At 49.3% G+C, this 18964-nt stretch overlaps 1 protein-coding gene across 1 annotated transcript in view; it reads right to left on the reverse strand.

Annotated features, from left to right (window-relative positions):
- PALMD (palmdelphin) overlaps positions 1–18964 on the reverse strand; it is a 45259-nt gene continuing 26295 nt past the window's right edge. Inside the window, exons 4-8 of the mRNA XM_037152938.2 lie at positions 6830–6944; positions 6655–6688; positions 6422–6535; positions 4452–5543; positions 1–375 (exon numbers count right to left, since the gene is read on the reverse strand). Of these exons, the coding sequence (XP_037008833.2) occupies positions 332–375; positions 4452–5543; positions 6422–6535; positions 6655–6688; positions 6830–6944 (1399 nt within the window). The 3' untranslated portion in view covers positions 1–331. The remainder of the gene's footprint in view (positions 376–4451; positions 5544–6421; positions 6536–6654; positions 6689–6829; positions 6945–18964) is intronic.

Raw genomic sequence — 18964 nt, forward strand, 5'->3', positions numbered from 1 at the left:
TATTTTAAATAACTTTATTCTTAAATTTAACAAGCTCTTGGTAGAAATCCTTTGGTATCAATACAGTAAAAATACACTGGTTCCCGCACTGAATCACGTCAAGTCACCGGAAAAGTGAAGTGTTGGTGCTCCCCACTTTTTTTTTGCAATTTTTTCCCCACAAATAATAACTACTGCTTATTCACATGGCTTAATATGGGTATACTTTTTTGGATCTCAAAAAAAAAAAAAAAAGAAAGAAAGAAAGAAAGAAAGAAAATATCCAGCAGAGAAAGTTGCAAACATTTCTTAGTTTCTTCTCCAGAGAATGTTTACGTAGATGGGACACCTCTCAGATAACTTTTTTCCCCAGCTTTGCCATTCTCATTCTTAAAGCTGCGAAAGAAAAAAGAAAAAAAATAGTTATAAAAAAGCCTTAATGTCCACTCTAAATGGCCATTTCATGGAAGGCAGGAAAGTTTGGAACGTACCTCGGATGAGCTTCCCCAGCAATGCGACCATCAGTTTAGTAGCACAAAGAGACAGGAGAAATAATGAGCTATGATTAACTTAGGGCAGAGGCAAGTTCAGAACTAGAAGGGACCTAGTTCCATAAAGATTAGAAAAATTAGTAGCGCGAACATGGTACGAACTGAGTAAATTTAGTGTTGGTGCACAACTTCCCTATGAGCCGTAGAGAAATTCCGTTCCGGCCCACGACCGTGTGGGGCACCTGTTTCTGAGCCACAAACAGGCACCGACACAGACTCAAGTTCACGGTTAGATTATCTTTTAACTCCTCAAACTGGGGGCTCCCTCCTTGGATAGAGAAAGAGAAACAAAAGTTTATATGGTGAAACCATGTGAACCAGTAATTGGAGTGCTTATAGAATGTCTTTGTCGAGATAGAAGTGTTTTCAAATAGCGAATCTGTATTTTTGAGCATCTTCTACCACTAAGGATATACTGGCTGTAGAAACCGATTTAAAAAAAACGTTGGTTTGGGACTTGTGACATTCTCATGTTCTGCCATCGCTAGTCAGGGCTTCCGAGTGTAGGCGCCTCCATCATGGTCCAGGCAGCTGACAGGCTTGTGAGGCCACTGATCGTTAAGTCCTGTTCCACCGACTGCAAAGGTCTGTTTCTTGAGAAGAACAAGGGAAGGGGAGTTCTCTCATTTCTCGGCCCCGTGCTATCCATGATCTGTTAACAAATGAAATGACTGGATCTCCAAGAAGCTGTTGTTCAGGAACAGGACAAGGGATAGGGGCCCAGTACTGGAAGGGGAGTGTGGTCATTTTTCTTGTCTCTCTACTGGCGTGTGATGTTTTCATCTGAATGAAAAAGAAAAGTCATATTCCCTTTGGGACTTGAAGGGGCATGGTCACTTCTGGCAGACAGGGTCAAGCATGCCCCTTGAGTTTAGGATCAGACTGGGAGCGTGTTCTCTGTCGTTGGTGGGTGTGGGTGCAGACCACCGAGCACCCCGTTCGTCCACAGTGGGAGGGGACCGAGGCAGACTCTTGGACCGCACGCACCTCTCTCCTGCCCTTAGCAAGAAAGAGAGCAGGGGCGAGCTTCCTTTTAAAGTTCCTCCTCAAAGGCTCCTTCCTCACGATATGAGTGTTGCTTTAGTAGCACAGAAAAACAGTTAACTGGAGGCAGAAGCAGGCGGAGCACTAGAAGGAACCTATTTCTATAAAGATGCAAAAAAAAAAAAAAAACAGCGCAAACACAGCGTGACATCCAGTGATATTCTTCACGGGCATCTTGGACAGGTGCCTTCTTGGGAGTGGGGCAACCCAGCCCCCACTCTCACTGTCCCCTTTCTTCAGGGGGACAGTGAACTCTAGGTCCTCAGAGCATGCCGTTTCCTCTCCCGGTGCCTGCGGAAATCGGTGGTGTGAGTGTCAAGTACAGGCTTGGGGCCGGAGCAACCGGGAGGCTCTGCGGGGCCCACCTGCAAACCTGGGCCGTGGGTCCTCCCTTGTGCTTCTCCTTCCCGCCCTTCTCTGCTCTCTACCCGCCCTCCCCACAGCAGTCAGAGTCCTGGTCCGGCTGCTGGAACTCGGAGGAGGAAGGCGTGCCCCCTCCCCCTCAGCATCTCCCGGCTCCTTGGGCTGCCAAGGTTGGCAATATTGGCACCAACAGCCTGTGAACCCCCCTGGAGCTGGGGGTCCCTGCCTTTTCCTCCTGACACGTCACTGCTGTCTCGAAGAAGGGAGAACAGAGCTGGAGAAGTCCCAGAATAAGTGGGTGAGGGGGCCGGAGGGGCCAGCCGTCTAGTTGGGGGCGGGGTGGGTAGTCCAGAAGTCCCAGGAAAAGCTTGCCGGGGCCGCTCACGGTGGGGAGTGCCTGGCACTGAACTGTGCCCTGGATCACGACTCTTTGTGTTTCCATTAGCAGGTAGGCACAGCTTTGCCTCGATGTTCTTGTCGTGGCCCATCCTATTCAAAGTTTGGACTGAAAAATATTGCCGATGGGTTCTCGAGCCTCCACCTGTTCCATTTTTCTTCCTCTTCCACGCTCTTTGCCAAGTTAAGAGCTGCCGTTAGCTGCAGCTTCCATAACAACATTTACCCCCAGAGGAAACCAGTTCTGAACGATTACACCTTCCGGAAGTATTTAGATTCAGCAGGGGACCTATTCTATAAGTAAAGGAATTGACTGAAGTGGTGGATGTTTAAGTACTAACAATAGCATTTTGGGGGGCTTGTGGGGAGAAGCTTACTCTACTTGGTGCTTGTGAAATCGGGGTGCATAGGTGGCTGTATGTTCTCATCTACGGGTGTCCCCCCAAGGGCATGTGCCAACAGGATGCGCTTTCTCAACCCACTGCAAACCTGTCAGCTCTGTAATCCACGCACGGACCTAGAGAACAGCAACACAGAACGACGTCAGGAGCACTGGAAGGAATCTGGAGTTTTCTGTTTATGAGACGCCTTGTGTTGGTAGCACAGACCTTGTATTGTTACTTCGTCTGGAAGACGTCTTCCTGTTTTCATTATTTCCATTCTGTGGCATAATTAGTGTTTTCTGGAAACGTGACTCACTTCCTGCCTTTTTCTGTGAGGTCAGCGTGTTGACCCGGCGGGGGTGAGGGGACCAGGGTGTTCGGGAGGGGCTGCCGCCCACGTCCACGATCCGGAGGTTTCAGGGTGGGGTACAGTCACCGCTCTCAACCTCACACAGTGTGCTCCCCGAAGTCTCCTGAATTTAAGGCGTGACGTTTGCTCAGCAAACAAAGCTCATTCTCAAAGCAGAAGGGGACATTTAGTCTTAGCAGGTTTCTTGTAGGGGACACACTACTCAGCTCGGTGTTGGAAGGTGACATAAGTGTCCGCTTACCCAGAGGCTAGAAATTTTTCCGAAAATTAAGTTCACAGTCGGTAAGCCTAATTTAACTGCGCAAAAGATGGGAACGGACCCATTGTATTGTAATTTCAGCAAAAAGAGACCCGGTTTCGCGGGTGCAGAGGGGGCACCCTCCCGGCGGTACAGGAGCAGCAAACTTCTGTGTGCAAGCAAGTTCTGCTTGCTCGACCAGCCGGGATGCAAGTTATTGCTTTTCCGTGACAATTCCTCTGTTAGAGACGTTTAAAATGACTGTCCCTTTCGTATTGCCTGGATGTCTGGGTAGTGCGACTATGTCTTAAAAGTACACCTATTTCAGCTGATAGGTCGGAGTCTTATCTAAATAAGACTAAATAGTGTACAGGAATATACTATTCCGGTACTAACAAGGAATCCAAAATGGAAGGATAATCACTTTTGTAGAAAAAAAGTGTTATTTTCCATTCAGTGCTAAGAAAGACAGATCGCTATAAAACGTTATAGAGAATGAGAAACACCAATATATAGAAAATAGAAAATAGAAATTTGCTGGGTTCAGGAAGACTATGCAAAATAAAATGTTATAGATAGTGTTTGATAGGTAAATTGACACTCTATTGTAAAATATAGAAAAATAAAGGAAATAATAAAACTATGCAAGTAGAGAAAAACAAGATATAGCCGAGTAATAAAATATTACACCAAAAATAAGGTTTGTGTCTTGTTCTTTCTTGCAAAAGTAAGGCAATTTGTTAGCGTGTGTAGGAAGTTTAGGTCCCAGAGAGGCGGGCACCCAGTTCTGGAGGGAAAAGATACGATCCTTACGATCCAACTTATGAGTGATCCACATACTTTCAGACACAGCATGTCACCATGTTAGAAGACAAATGTCATGTTACCAATGTCAGTCAATGCAATCTCCAAATAAGGCAACAATTAAAAAAGTAATTTTTCCTTATGGTTTGAATTGACTGAACCACTCATGGTGGCAATAAAACTAGCCTTAATGATAAATCTCAGTGTGTGCATTAGTCTACGGGGCGGTCAGAAACGCTGAAAGCAGGAGGGTTGGTCGACAACCCAAAGGCAAGACGGTCACATGACTAGACAGCAGCGGCAAGCCTTGTCGTTTTTATTACCTGTCAGGGACGGGTCCTCCGTTCCATCCCCAGCACCCTGGACGGCCTGCAGAGACCGGCGGGCAGGGCTGCCCAAGCTTTCTTCTTGCTCTTGCAGGGAAATGGAGTTTTTGTGGGGAGGTGGATGGTGCGTGTTCTCACGGTGGTTGACGTCTGCTCTCTTTCTAGGAAGCGGTGTTGGTTTGGTGAGCTGGTTGCCCCGGCTGTGGGGGGTGGAGGGGCGGGAGGATGGTTTCTTTTCCTCCGCCTCCTCCTCCTCCTCATCAATCACAACCAGCTCCGCGTGGATGATCCCGTCGTACCCCGTCAGAAGCCTCTTTTCTTCTTCATCATCTTCTGCCTGCTGGTACCCCATGAAAATCATCGTCACGGGCTCTGCCCCATCCATGTCCGGAGGCAGGGAATGAACGATATTGTATCTGACGTCTTCCTCATACCCCTGGCAAGCTGGCGAGGGGCCCTGGTGTTCTGACCCCCCAACCAGCGCCTCCCTGGGACTCAGCCTCGCCGTCGGAGAGGGTGTGTTCTTGTCCTGCATCCCATCTGACTCTTCCCAAGTTGTCGCCAGCCTCTTCTGGAGAGAGTGGGGCGTCTCCTGGCCTCGCTGAGACATCGATCGGGGGTGAGGGATTGGCCGGGTGGGACTGACGTGATTCCAGCAGTGGCCTCTGTCCTCGGAAAGCCCGTTGTCCACGTGGTGTGGGGACACGGCCCTCTCGTTTACCAGTGCGTCCGCTTTAGTCTTGATCCTGTCTTGCAAGTTTCGTCCAGGGCTCGCCTGCCCTCGCTGCGGGGTCGCAGGCCTGCAAAACGGGTTGGCGTAGACGGGCTCGTGGTACTCGGTCGGGCATTTGGAGTTCCTCTCCGAGGCCTGTCTCAAGAGCTCCTCCACCTCCACAGGGGCCAGGCCGTCGGTGCCGTTGACCTCGGCCTGGGGACTGGCGCTCACTGCGTACACCGACTTCTGCCCGTCATCATAGACTTTGACGCCTGCCCCTCGGAAGTCCTCGGACGGGAGGGGTATGGACGACAGGACCGTGCTTTCTCCGGTCTTCAGGTCCTTTTTGACTTTGATTTCCATGGCGTACAAAGCTGTCGAGAGACAAATTTGATCTTTGAGTTCAGTTAACTTTTACTCTTGTAAACTAGCCTGTTTTCATGGGGTTTATTTTTTCAATGTTTTTTAAAGATGTTATTTATTTATTTTTAGAGAGAGGGGAAGGAGGGAGAAAGAGGGAGAGAAACATCAATATGTGGTTGCCTCTTGGGTGCCCCCTACTGGGGACCTGGCCAGCAACCCAGGCATGTGCCCTGACTGGGAATCAAACTGGTGACCCTTTGGTTTTCAGGCTGGTGCTCATTCACTAAACCACACCAGCCAGGGCTATTTTTTTTATGTTAAGTTCCCCTTTGATGGTTTTCATGGGGGATGTCTAGGTTTTAATTTCTGATTCTATTCCTTAACTACATAGTGACCAGTACTGTAATGACATGGGTTTTCAGGTCAGGATGCATGAAATCAGTGGGAAATGGGGAGGACTGAGGAAGAGAAGCGGACGGTTTCACTGCAGACCCAAAGATACGCTCTTTGTCATGAATAAACCCGACGAGACAGATTTCCACTCTTTTACATGACTCAGCGGGAGGAGTCAGGGCTCCCCTCTGTTTAGGGAGGTGTGTGCCTCACCACCGGTAAAGGCCTAGCACCGGGTGCGTGTGTCATTAAGTTGCCTCCTTGCTGCGCAGGTCGCCCAGCAGCCTGGTGAAACCAAGGAGGAGAGAGTTCCTCTAAGTTTTCACTGCACGGGGCTCATCCCTAACTCTGCTGGTGGCTCACACACCTCCAGGAAGTTCGCAAACTGGACCCCTGCTTACCCGGGAAGCTCAGGATGTCATAGCAAGTTGCTGATACTGGTCACGGTAAAGTCTGAATTTGAGACCCTGCCTTTGGAGACGGATCACTCACATACCTTTCCTATCTTGTTCATCATCTTCTGTTCCATCATTTCTTTCCTTCCTCAATCTGGAAGGTACATAGGATTTTGGAAGGTCGGGGATGTTAGCATAGATGTCTTCAATCGACTCTGTAAAATTAACATTAATTCAGAGTACATCCAGGATGGATTTAGAACAATGGAAACATTTCAGTGGCTAATCAAAAGATAGCATCATCAGACATAGACTAGAATGCTCAAAAACATACCTCTGGTCGTTTCTTCCTTCTCCACCTTCACGGACTATAAGAAAAAAGAATTCTTTATGTCAATACAGTTGAAAAATGAATTCTAAATGTGGTTCTACTTTGAAGAGTCATATACTGTGCAAAGAGTTATGTACTTCGAGCGGAAGTCACGAGTCTGAGATTGGTTGATGCTCACCCTTATTATGTCCTCTGTCGTCCTCTCAACTGATTTCAGTTTCTTTAAAATCGCCTCCTCGTTAGCTGAGATTTGCAGTTCAGCCTTTTCCAGATCCTGGATCTCTCCCTCAAGTCTGACAATGGAAAGATGCACTTTTTATCGCTTCAGACAATGCCAAGGCAGGGTTCTCAAATACGTCTTCCCTTTATCTAAACGTTCCTTGGCATATTGCATGGAAGGATCTCTGTACCCTCTGGGAACACAGCATCACACCGGACACCACACTGAGTACCTAGAAGGAACCTAGTGCCTGACTTTCATTGAACAATTTTCGATTCAAGTTACAAATATTTTTTTGGATAAAAAGAATTCTTGGGTAAAGTGTTTGACCCTTGCCCCATTTCTTCATTGTGGTTACTACTGTTTATTCCGAAGGAAATACAGAAAGTTCTTTCATAAAGAGACTTATGTTTAAAGTTGAACCCACAGGAACGGCGCACCTGTAGTTCACTGACGTTCCTTACCCAAGTCTCCGTGTGAGTCATTGGGGAAAATCATGATAATAATTTTTCCTAGCCAATCAACACTTTAAAACATCAGAGTTATTAAACTTGATTTAATAATCATAGCTATTTAACACTTAAAGACCCTGCATGTCGTCACACTGAGAACGACACTTAGTTTTAAATTCATGGTGTCCTACGGGTTGTGCCATGTGACAGTGAGTGGGGTGAAGAGAGGAAAAGTGGACAAAACCTAGGACAGTGGCCTCAGCTGCTGCCGTTGATAAAATGTAAATGCTGGGAAAAAATGGCGCATATGACCTGACGAAGCATAAGGGACACTGAGACAGAGACGTCTGAAATGGGACCGCTGCGAACAACCCAAGTGGCTCTCCTGACCCGTGTACAGCTGCATGTCAGATTCAAGTTCACTGCCGGGTGTGGCATCGCCATAGGCGTCCTGTGTAAACACCTACAGACACCGGCAGACAGCCTACAGACATCTACAGACAGCCGGGACAGCGCCTGGCAGCTGGGACACGCTCGTCGTTTCTCAGCCAAATGCTCTGAAGCTCTCAAGTCAGCTGCCTGCGGGGATGGCCCACGAGAAGCGGCAGCTGGGCCTGGAGATGACAGCTGCGGTGGAGAGCGTCGGCGGAGGTGTTTGTCGGTTGTCTCGGCTTCCTTCTTCGAGACCGTCATGGACCTGGCCGCGGGAAGGCCCTGCGTGATTGTCATACCGCCCACGTCCCCGGGTTTGCATTCTCGACGATTCTCCCACCCATTGCTCCGGTGTCAAAGTTCTGACTGCGGCCGCCTCTGGTCACTGGCAGGTGCCTGTTTGCAGGGGAGGAGGTTTGCCTCCTGCAAATAACAAGCGGCACCTCTGGCTTCTGAGGAGGTGCCGAGGTGTGACCGCCGTTCTATTAAAATCCCTCGTATCCATGGCAATGCATCAACATTGCTGTGGGAACATGTGTTGGCTGGTGGAGTGGAAAGTTCTATGCCCTAAGTGACAAATCCAGATTATTCTGTTTCTGCCACTGATTATTTGTGAGAGGCGATTCCCGGAACCTCCCCGACTCTCGGTTTCACAGTGTGTACAGTGAGAATACAGTACCTGCCTCGCTTTATTGGTGAAGCTGAGAAGAGATGATGAATGTGAAAGCACGTGCAATATGGTTGGTGTCAGTGTCGAAGGTTTTTTGCAACACCCTGTGTCTCTCTCCATGTGTGTCAAAGACCCTGTCCTGCAGCACCTTCGGGTGAAACGCAAGGAAGTTCAAGTTGTTGCTGCAACATCTCCTGCACCTCAGGCTCCAGCTGCAGAAGCAGGTGACCCTGGGTCTGAATCTTAGTTCATTGCCACTTTCCTGGGGGACCCCAGACACGTCACCAGAGCTTGCTAAGCCTCGTTGTCTTCATTCACTGATTCCCTCGTTCATTCACAAATACACAGCATCACCTCTGTACCAGGCACTGTCCAGGTGTGGGGGACACTACAGAGAACGAGGCGTTTCCCTCCTGGTGGGGGGACGGGATAATGCAGCCTTCTCCGGGAAGGGCATTATAATCCTGTACTAACATAAACACCAGTTTTAGCTCATGGCTGTACAACAACAGGTCAGGGCTAGGTTTGATTCTGGGCTAGAGTTTGCCAGCTCCTGCAAATGTGTGTGTACGTATATATAAAAATATATATTCAATAAACAAATGAGTATATGTATGTACACATGCATTTAACTATGAAGAAACCTATTTCCATGAAAAAGTAGAATAAGGGCTATAAAAGAAGAACGAGGGGGAAAGACAGTGGCTGGGGACAGGGCACTAACTTGCACCATGTGGTCACGAGAGTCTCTCTGACAAAGCGTCACTTCAGCAGAGACCTGAAGGGAATGAGGGGGGCCTTGGTGGGTTTGGGGGGTTGCTTCAGAGAGAGGGGAGATGATGCAAAAGGTGGAGGCAGGCAGAGTGAAGTGACGTCAGCGTCTGGCGGCAGCTAGATGGCGGTGGGCCTTGGGCACCATAAGGCCGTCAGGGAGCAGAGAAGGGACAGGGTGTGACTTGCAATGTAAGCAGGGACAGACATGGGCTGCTGTCCTGAAGGCAGACGGGAGGTGCAAGCCCAGAGGTCGTGGTGCTCACCCGGAAGAAGACAGCTTGACCAGGGCGCTTGCCAGTAGCTGGGAGAGAAGGGACTGGACTCTGGAAATATTTCAAAGGCAGAGCAGTGGCTGGGATTTGTTGATAGACTTTACATGCAAGGTACGAGACAAAGTGATGTCACAGGTGATTCTAATGACTGTGACCTGAATAACTGGACAACTGTGACCACAACTGGCTGAACAGAAATCTGGGAGAGAAGAGAGGAGGTCGGTGGCACGTGCTTTAAATTTGAGTCAGTCAAGGAGTGACGTGGGGAAGACGTCCAGGTCTAGGAGTCGGAGTTCAGAGAGGTCTGGGTTGGAAGATACACATTTGGGACTTGGTATTTTTCTCTGCAGACATGGGTAACATTTCCCAGAAAGCCAGGACTCCAAGAGCTGAACCCTGGCCAGTTAAACATTTAGGAGTCTGGGCCTTGCTCACGACTTCCCAGGTTGAATAAGGAAGAAGAAATAGTGGGCTCTCAGCTGCTACCAGTGTCCTCCTGTCCCTGCCCCTTCCTGGTCCTGGGGCACCGAGGAGGCTTGGTCTGGCCTATGGCCTGCCTCCCAGGGAACTGGGCAGATGCTCTGGGATCTGCTGCTCTTTCCCTCTGGAGAGAAGCCCACGAGTAATGGGATGTCACGCATATGCACAGGCACATATTCATCTGCGTGTGTGTATTTAAAAATGTAGGTTTAGATCTGTGTACAGGGGAACTTTGGGGGGAGGTCGCGGGAGGCGGATTCTCTAACCTTCACCTTTTCACCTCTCTGCCGACGGGTTTGAATTTCATAGTTGCTGCCGCCTCATCTTTAGAAGGGGTTACCTTTCTGAGAGGGCATTGAGTTCCTGGAAATGCTGATTCATTTGGGTGAGAACCAGGTGGGAAAGAGAAATATCACCCCCCCCCCGCCTCCGGGCTATTCGGTGGGGCCCCGTGCATGAGCGAGTCCCTCTCACGGGCCTGAGAGATTTGGGGCAGGTGCCAATTTAGATAAGCAGAGTACATGAAAAAGGGTTTGTAATGCTCTCCATTATTGAAATCTTTCCCCTTGCCTATCTGCTGGGGAAATAGAGGGTTATTTTCCAGAGTTCCCCAGGTGAAAGCAGGTAGCTTTCATTTCGAGCACTGGTCTGGTAATGACCTCCCTTCGTCACCACGAGATAATGTCCCCATTCCAATTCCGACACGCAATTTCTTTCTTTGCCTTAGAAAAAAAAAGGACAGAATATAAGTGCTGGATGTGCCAAGCAGGGGTTATTTCAGTCGGCCATTTTTTTGCTGCTAAGGGTCCATTCATCTCTTTCAATTTTTGGTGGAGTTAACCAAAGAGTAAAACCACCGGATGGAGTTTGCACGTAAGGGCCAAACAGAGCAGAACTCAGGAGGAAAAACAATCAACAGCGTTCGACGTCCGGTTTCGCAGCATCCCTTGTTAGCAATTATAACAACACGAGGTCTGTATGGAGTGTTCACACCGTACCAGGCGCTGGCCAACAAGCCCCACGAGTCCTGCCAACAGCTCTGATTGACAGATGCGCAGGCTGCACTGAGAGGCGCCCATCCTGGGGGCCACGCACCTGCGGCCAGACGCAGCCCGAAATCACGTCTCCGCCTTCGGGCCTGAGCTCCTAACTCCTGCCTAATTAGCCACTGTGGGAGCCAAACTTCTAGCGATGGATCCTTACGAACACAGACACAGCATTCTTTTCCCTCAGCCGTAGGAAAGGATTTCTTACTTTTTACATAATAAAGAAAGTGAGGACTGAAGTGCTCGCCGGGCTCCGCCCACGTGGAAAGGTGTGGACTCAGTGCATGCAAAAGGGGCATTTCTGTCCTGACCTTCGTTAGAGGGATTTTGCTGGACTAGGAATGTCTCTGCTCGGTGGGACCATTCAGTCTGACCAGGACCGAAGTCCCGGCTCTACCCATCTCTTCTCTGGCAGCTTCAGTTTGGTTTTTGATCAGCATTTCAGAACAGTCTTCTTCCAAGAGCCGTGGGTTTCCTAAGCGAGAGAACCGCTTTATGGGGAGACCTTCTTTGCTTGGACGCAGGACTGGCGTTCCCAGTAAGAAGCTTCAGGAATTAAGTATAAAGCCGGCTGATGCAGTTTGATTATAATAGCGCAGTTTGGATGTAATTGCTGGTGCTGTGTTTGCTGTGCAGTTTATGACCGGCTTCACGGTGCACTTTGAAAGGACGGAGGAATTACTGCATCTCGGGAGCCCCAGCTCTCTGATTAAGACCCAGGGCTCCACCCAAAGAGGGCCCGGTGGTGCTTCTCTGGGGCCGCCTGAGTCAGCAGGGGCTGAGACCAGGGCTGTGCTCTGAGACCAGCTGATGGAACATAAGAGGACACCCCCAGCCCTCACCCACACCCCGAGCTTGACAAAGGGGGACCCGGAGTCTCTGGGACTCACAGGCCCTCGGAACGTGTTTGCCCCCAGCAGGTGCTGAATTCCGCCCATAGTGGTGGGCAGTGGTGACCCTCAACCCTCCCTCTGGGCCAGAGAGTTCTTTTCCCTTCCCCCGCACTGAATCTTGGGAGATCAGGAAGCGGCTGGTGATTTACCTCTATTTGGTGATTTTTGTGTGTGTGAAGGACTTTCCCCTCCATCCCTACCCCATGGACACAGAGAGGAAGTCCGTATCAAAGTACCACGTTTTTCGGACTGTAAGACGTACCTCCCCCCAAATTTGGGAGGAATAATGGTTGTTAATGCTGCTGTTGAGTTCCGTTTACATTGACATTAGCGAAACATTATGTTGTTTATGTTATTAAAATTTTACTGCATTTTTTGTTTCAAAAAAATTTCCCCCTATTTTCCTCCTCTAGAACCTAGGTGCGTCTTATGTCCCGAACACATACAAGGACACACGTGGCTTACTGATCGAACCCCTCCAAGCTTTCGTTTTCTCCTTTGGGGACTAACAGTCGGGTGCACAGAGGGTTTCCTGGAGGAGGTAAATGAGGTCATATCTATAAACCTCCCGTCAATAATGACTGGCTGCCGCTGCCCTTCCTAGGCTGCTGGGGAGGAAGAGAAAACCGACCGGGGCCGTTTGGGGATCTGCTCTCCAATTTTAATATCCGTGAAGTGAGACAAGCAGGTTGCTCACAGAGCCTCAGGGACGGCCTGTCCTGGAAAGTCCTGCCCTCGACAGGAATCCAAAGCTGCGCTCCAGCCTTATCAGGATTTTTACAACACGTATGGGGATGGTGTTTATTTAGTAAGTGTTGTCCGTGTAATGAATGAAGGAATACGCAAGTCTGTTTGACAGCCTGCTGGTACTCAAGCCCTCATCCCATTTCTCCTGTTCTGAAATTTTCAGTGAAGAAGTCTTCGGGTTTTTTGCATCTCCCTTGCACAGACTACCTTTCCCAGCCTCGCCTTGCATTTAAATGGTGCCACGTGCTACATCCTAGCCGGCGGGACGTGAGCAGAAGTGACCCCTGCAATTTCCAGGTCATATCCCTAAAACAGCAGTTTGTCCTCCGTTTCTCTCCCCTTCCTGCGCTGGAAGGCGGAGGTGGTGGTGGGGCGCTGCCTGGGAGCGAAGCCAGGACATCACTTCGCGACGGGAAACAAGCAGAACAGAAAACAACAGAGTGGACAGCAAAACCGGGGCTCTCAACCATCTCCTGTGACGCTGCCACTCGCGTGCCCTTGAGTGGCCCCCTGCCAGCGCTGTTCTGCGTGTGACAGAGGTGAACCCTTGTCACCTCATTCAAAGCACAGCGATTCTGGACCCAAAAGCAGCATGCTAACGATCATGCAGCCTTCCAGGGATGAGTCTGAGTGTGACCGGCTTCGTGAACTTCCGCATCATTTTTTCCCGTGGGTTGGCAGAATTAATCACTGGTTCCTTGCATGTTGGGTCGTCAGCCAGGAAAAATAGAAAAAATAAACTGGTCGTTGCTCCTGGTGGTTAAGGAATTTACGTGTTTCTAAACGATCTGTCAAATAACGTGGCGGTGTTGACATTAGCTAGTGAATACTGAATGGCTGAAGTCTGCAGTGAGAGAAAGCTGTGGTTAAAAGGTCACAGAGCTGTCCCTTTAAACGATTGCTTTGGAATCCCAGTGGGGGCCACTCAGCACACGTAGCTGATGTCTTTGGTTGTCCCAACCCGAGTATGGTCCCATGTCCTGGGCAGGTAGGTTATTACTAATGAGTCTGAGGCAAATGTATTTTATCTTTATAGGTAATTTGGTTACAGGTAATAGCACACTATATTTTCTCAATAAAATCGAGAGTATGTCCTTTAGCAGAATGTAGGCTGTTTTGTTTGGCCTTTTTTTTCCAACAGGGGTCCCCTAAATTTCATCAGGCATTTAACAGATGTTTATGAAGCACGTACTACATGTCAGGCACATTTGATTCACTGACTGACATAAAAGTGTATCAAAAAGGACAAAGGATGCTTCTCTGCACCCACGAAGGACAAGAACTGCCTCACCACCAGCCGTAGCCACAAGGTGGTGTGGGTAATAATGAGGAAACTGGAAGCTGCCAGTGCAGAGGGTCCCACACCACCAGGAGCCTACGTAATAATCAAAGGGCCTGGGGGCACAGCAAACAGGGGGCTTGCCCCGAGCGAGACCCAGTGCGTCTCATCCTGACTGTGTGCGAGTAGAACTGCAATACAATACCGCGGCTTCCAGGAGGTGAGGGAGAGAAGCGGCTCACTAACCTGGGGCCAGCGGGGAGGCAGGCGCGTGTCTGTCTGCTCTGACCATCGCGAGCAGAACAGATCTTTAGGAAAGTGGAAGGATTCGTGGTTACATGGGCAGACTTTTTGCACAGATGGGTCTCATCACCAGCTCGGATGCAGAAAACATTAGTAATTACCTTGGCGGTGATGACGCTGTCATGATTAACTGTTGTGTAGGCAGGTGATGTCGGAAGAAAGTGATTTAGGAGAAAAGTAAACCTCCTTAATCAGAATAAGATTCGGTAAGTGAATATGAAGGAACCACACTGGTTTGCAGGACATCGGCCACTTTCCTGTGTGAGTCCCAAAGGTAATTTTCAAATGGATGCGGATACGCGCACCCTGGAGGCTGGCGTGGCGACTTGGTTCGTGCCGGGCTCCTCGGGAGCTGCGGCAGGACGGAGGCTGGGTGTGCGGTTTTTAATGACGGCCTGTGGAGAACCATGTAGTGTGTGCCCAACACTTAATAAGAGCTAAATGAGTGTACTAGCAGTTCCAATTGTCCTCCATGTGGCCAACTTGAGTTCCCCCACCAGGCCCTGGAACACTGTCCTAGCCAGGACGTGTCAAGCTAACTACAGATGCTCTTGTGCTTGCATTTGGGAAGCTCTATTATTTTTTAAAAATAAGTCGTGGGGGGAAATACGTTTAGTGAATAGCCTCCTTGTAATCATATAATGAAACAAAAAAACATACTCAATGATGTATACAGCCATCGAGTCTCTCTATGAGACATAAGTACTGGCTTTGTGCCTCCCAATCCTTCCCATTTTTTTCTCGAACAGGATTACAGGGCAGTCACTGTGTTTCCGACTTTCTAGCCACTTCATTTTGGCTTTGCTCCTGCTGTTAATTGTTCACATTTGATACCAAGAACAAGCCTCTATTTGAAGACCAAGGAACAGGGGTAGAACCCACAAGGACCCGTCAGCCTTGGGTGGTCTCCGTGAACTGAGGGACTTCTGCCTCAGGGTAGACCAGGCCCATTGCGAGGGTGGCGGGGACGTCTCTGAGCTGGAAGTCCCCCCAACTTCCTGTGTCGTTCAGTCCCTCCTTCATTCCTCACTCAGGTCACGGCGCCAAAGGTCTCCACCATCCCTGCCAGGGGTCTTACATTTGTGTTTCAAGTTGCTACCACTGTTTTGAACGAGATAATTAATGTAAAACCCTTTGAAAACTTAAAGGATCTAAAGAGTGGTAGAAACAAATAAAACTTGTTTTGAGAAGTTTATGATGTTCGAATCCCCTCTGGAAGACCAAAGACTTAACATGGGGCCAGTCCGCAAGAGACGGTCATTGAAATGAATCGGGAATAATCACGGCGAGGCGTGGGCGAAGGGTCTGCAGCTGGGGAGGTCGATGCGTGACTCACGGCTCAACGTCCACGTCTTCAGGTGTAACATGGGGCTATTAGACTTCCTCAGAGGATTATTATTTTCAGAATAATGCCTAGCACGTAATAGGTGCTCCATAAAGAGTAGTTGCTACGGAATTGAAGTGAGGTTGGGGAGGACTCTCAGAAGTTATTCTAATCTACCTTTTAGCCTATAGCTATGTGCGAGGGTACTTATTCTGAGTATCCATTTAAAGCTATTTGGACTGACATGTAAATGAGATGGGCGGGTAGGGGAGAGAGACTGCTGGGAGGTTGGAGTCAGGAAATAATGGGTGAGGTGGGGAAGGGGGGATGGGCAAGAGAGTCGGTGGTGGGGAGAAGCTGGAATGTGCCGTCAACAACAACTGTCTCTCCTTGACCAGGACACCACTGCCGTGTGACTTTGCCCTTGACTCAGGATGGTTGAGGGTTTATTCTTTTTTATTTGAAAAATAATTTCAGGACTTTTCTTCTTAGTTCATTAATGTTCAAGTCATTGTCTAGTCTTCATTCTGGTCCCCTTAAATTGGTGATGTTTTCAAGTCTATTATCCATGCATTCATCTGTCTGTCCATTCATCATCTATTTTTTCATTCATTCATTTATTAAGCTGTGTAGTAGCATTCCTACTATGTGCTAGGTATCGTATTAGGCATTTTTGGGGTGGTGGTGGATAGATTTCTTCTGCTTTTTTTTCCTGGAAATTTGGTTTACTTAGCTCCTTTTGTGGAATTAAAAAAGCTCCCACATTAAAATTAATCAGAATATCTGGGAAATTAAAAACAACAACAGATGAATTATTGCAAAGCTGGTAGACCAATGAGTTAAATATGGAGAGTGAAAAACATGCTTGGAGTGATTTTGACTCATATGATTGCCCGGATTAATTTCTTCAGTGTTTCTAGGCAACGGCAACTTTAAGAGGAAGAAACAAATGGAGTTATTTTCCCCCCTTTCTGCCTGTTTTCCCCCCTTTTTGCTTCCCCTTCATACTGTCCCAGAACAGCAGCCTGCCTGTGTCCCTACTGTGTGCTGCTGGACATGGCCGTTAGGTCAGCAGGACGTTAGGTCAGCAGTGTTCTCCACGCAGCGTGGGTGCCTGTGTGTGTCTGAGGAGACATGTTTCCTTAAGGTACAGCTGTCCTGCACAGGTGGAGGCGGGCAGCAGGTAGGGTCCAACGAGGGTGGGAACAAGGGTGGTGTAAAGTGCGAGCCACAGCCAGCACCACAGTCCTCTGGTCTTTCTGTTCCGACGCCGGTGATCTGGGCTCCTTTGCGGACTGGAAGCCGGCCTGCCATCTTCTGAGCCGCTGAGGAGGTGAGTGGTGTATACGCCTCAGAGTGGACTGTGTTTTCCAGTGTCCCCACTCCCCACCTCCGCTTGTGGAGGAACTGCTCTGAGGTTAGCGGGGCGGCTGGGCCATCCTCACGCCTGTCCCCCTCCTTCTCATGACGCACGCGCATGTGGAAATCAGTGCATCATGAGCACCTTCCCACTAGCACCGTATGTGAAAGGCGGTTGCTGTTTGGATTGAAAGGAAAGTTCATCCAACCAGGACAGAGGGTCAGAGGGGTGCTCTGGAATATGTTAAAACCGCTTACTAGAGAACATTTCATCCTAAGTCAAGAACCTTCTCAAAGAAAATGCAGGGGCTCTGCATCGCTCTCCTTGGCAAATGAACCTCTTTGCATTTTTTGCTCTGACATTTCCGTCAAGTGCTCTGTGTGTTCCACCAAAGCCAGAGGTCTTTGGACACAGCGGGGAAAGGAGCAAGGGTCTGGAGAGGAGTCCGAGGCAGGGCAGTTTGGAGACTGCAGGGCAGCTGGGGAGGAGAGAGGGCCCAGGTGTGGCCGGCACAGCTCCTTTGGACATGGCGATCTGTGCACGTGGGCGTCTGGACCAAGATGGGGGCGGAACGTGCGCCTGGGTCGGCGGTCGGGGCCACAGGAGCTCAGGGCTCATTTGGGGGACAAACTGAAACTGTTGACGCGGAACTGTCTTCCTCCTGGGAACATTTCCTCCCAAGGTACCAATCGGGGCCAGGCAACCCACTACTATCGTTCCAAAGCTAAGAACGTGACTCAGAGGCAAAAAGCACAAAAACCCACTTATGCTCAGAAATGCTGCCTCTCTCTGGAAGAAAAGGCAGGAGGATAAATACACAGACAGGCTTTACCTGAAGGTCGCATGTGAGCCAGGGGAGCTGCCAGAGTGCCATGTGAGCATCTGTGCAAGGTGACGCGTGCAGGAGTGAAACCAGAGCACGGGTTGGAAGTCACACGTGCTGGGAAAGAAGGGTCACAGGTGCAGGATTCAACTGCCGTAAGAGTTTTCCGCAGTAGCTGAGCCACAGTTTATTGTTATGGTGGAGGAGGCTTTTGATTAGATTTTAAATCCTGGCTCTTCATTTCTTCAGCTGTATGACTTGGGGGCAAATTAGCCTTTCTAAATGTCAGCTTTTCACCTTTAAATGTCATCAGCCTCCCGAGGTGGTTGTGAGCATTCCGTGAACTGAGAGAGACCGAGTGCTTAACCCAGCGTCTGGCCTGTAGCACGTGCATGGTCAAAATTAACTCCTGTTATTATCACGTGAGTCTTCAAGCCGTAAGAAAACCTACTAGTTCTTTCCAAATTTTCATTGGGTGGTAATGTCAGTTTACTCAAAGAAAGAGATTTTCTGTACTAGCCCAAAGAAATGAGAAATATTGGCAAAAATGTGTCCACAGAGCTGCAGGCAGCCTTTCTGACACCTAAGAGGGAATATCATCTAATGTGTTTTTTTGGACGCCTGCCCTGTGTCAAGCCCTCTGGGGGCTGCGTCACTCACAGCAGTCCTATGACATAGCCGTCATCATCCCACTGTCACCGACAAGGAAACCGAGGCCCGAGGGGAGGAAAGAACGTGGTGGGGCTTATGTTCTCTGGTGGCAGAGCCGGGATCCCAGCGTCAAAGGCTGGACTCTGAGTCCAACTCACAAAACTATGAATGTCGAAGGAAGAGAAACTTCCCGGGCCAAGTCTGGCCACGCTACAATCTGAGTTAACAGCCACGTTGCTATTTTGATGCTCCTATTAGAACCTTATCCTCCAGCGGAGAGGCCTGGCACTGGGAAAATGTCACCCCTGGGTGGGCACCCAAGTCAGGTGATAGATAAAGGACACCGAGGGTTCTGGAGCCTTCCTCTGCCCAGGGAAGGGGCTGGCTGGGCCATTCGGAGCTAACAAGGAAACAGTGCTGTGTTTAGCCGGCAACCGGGGCTTCTTCAGCATCGTGGGCAGTTATTTCGGAGAAAGAGTGCATTTAAAAACGTATGCCTGATTACTGAGCATCTTTAGAAATATCCGAGAAGGTCTGGCTGTCGGGGAAAGCTGCTTAGGCAGCGAGATTTCTGTAATGCCAGGCAG

This window comes from Artibeus jamaicensis, unplaced genomic scaffold (genome assembly GCF_021234435.1).
Source record: "Artibeus jamaicensis isolate MK-2021 breed Jamaican fruit bat unplaced genomic scaffold, CSHL_Jam_final scaffold_1689, whole genome shotgun sequence".
Taxonomy (NCBI): Eukaryota; Metazoa; Chordata; class Mammalia; order Chiroptera; family Phyllostomidae; genus Artibeus; species Artibeus jamaicensis.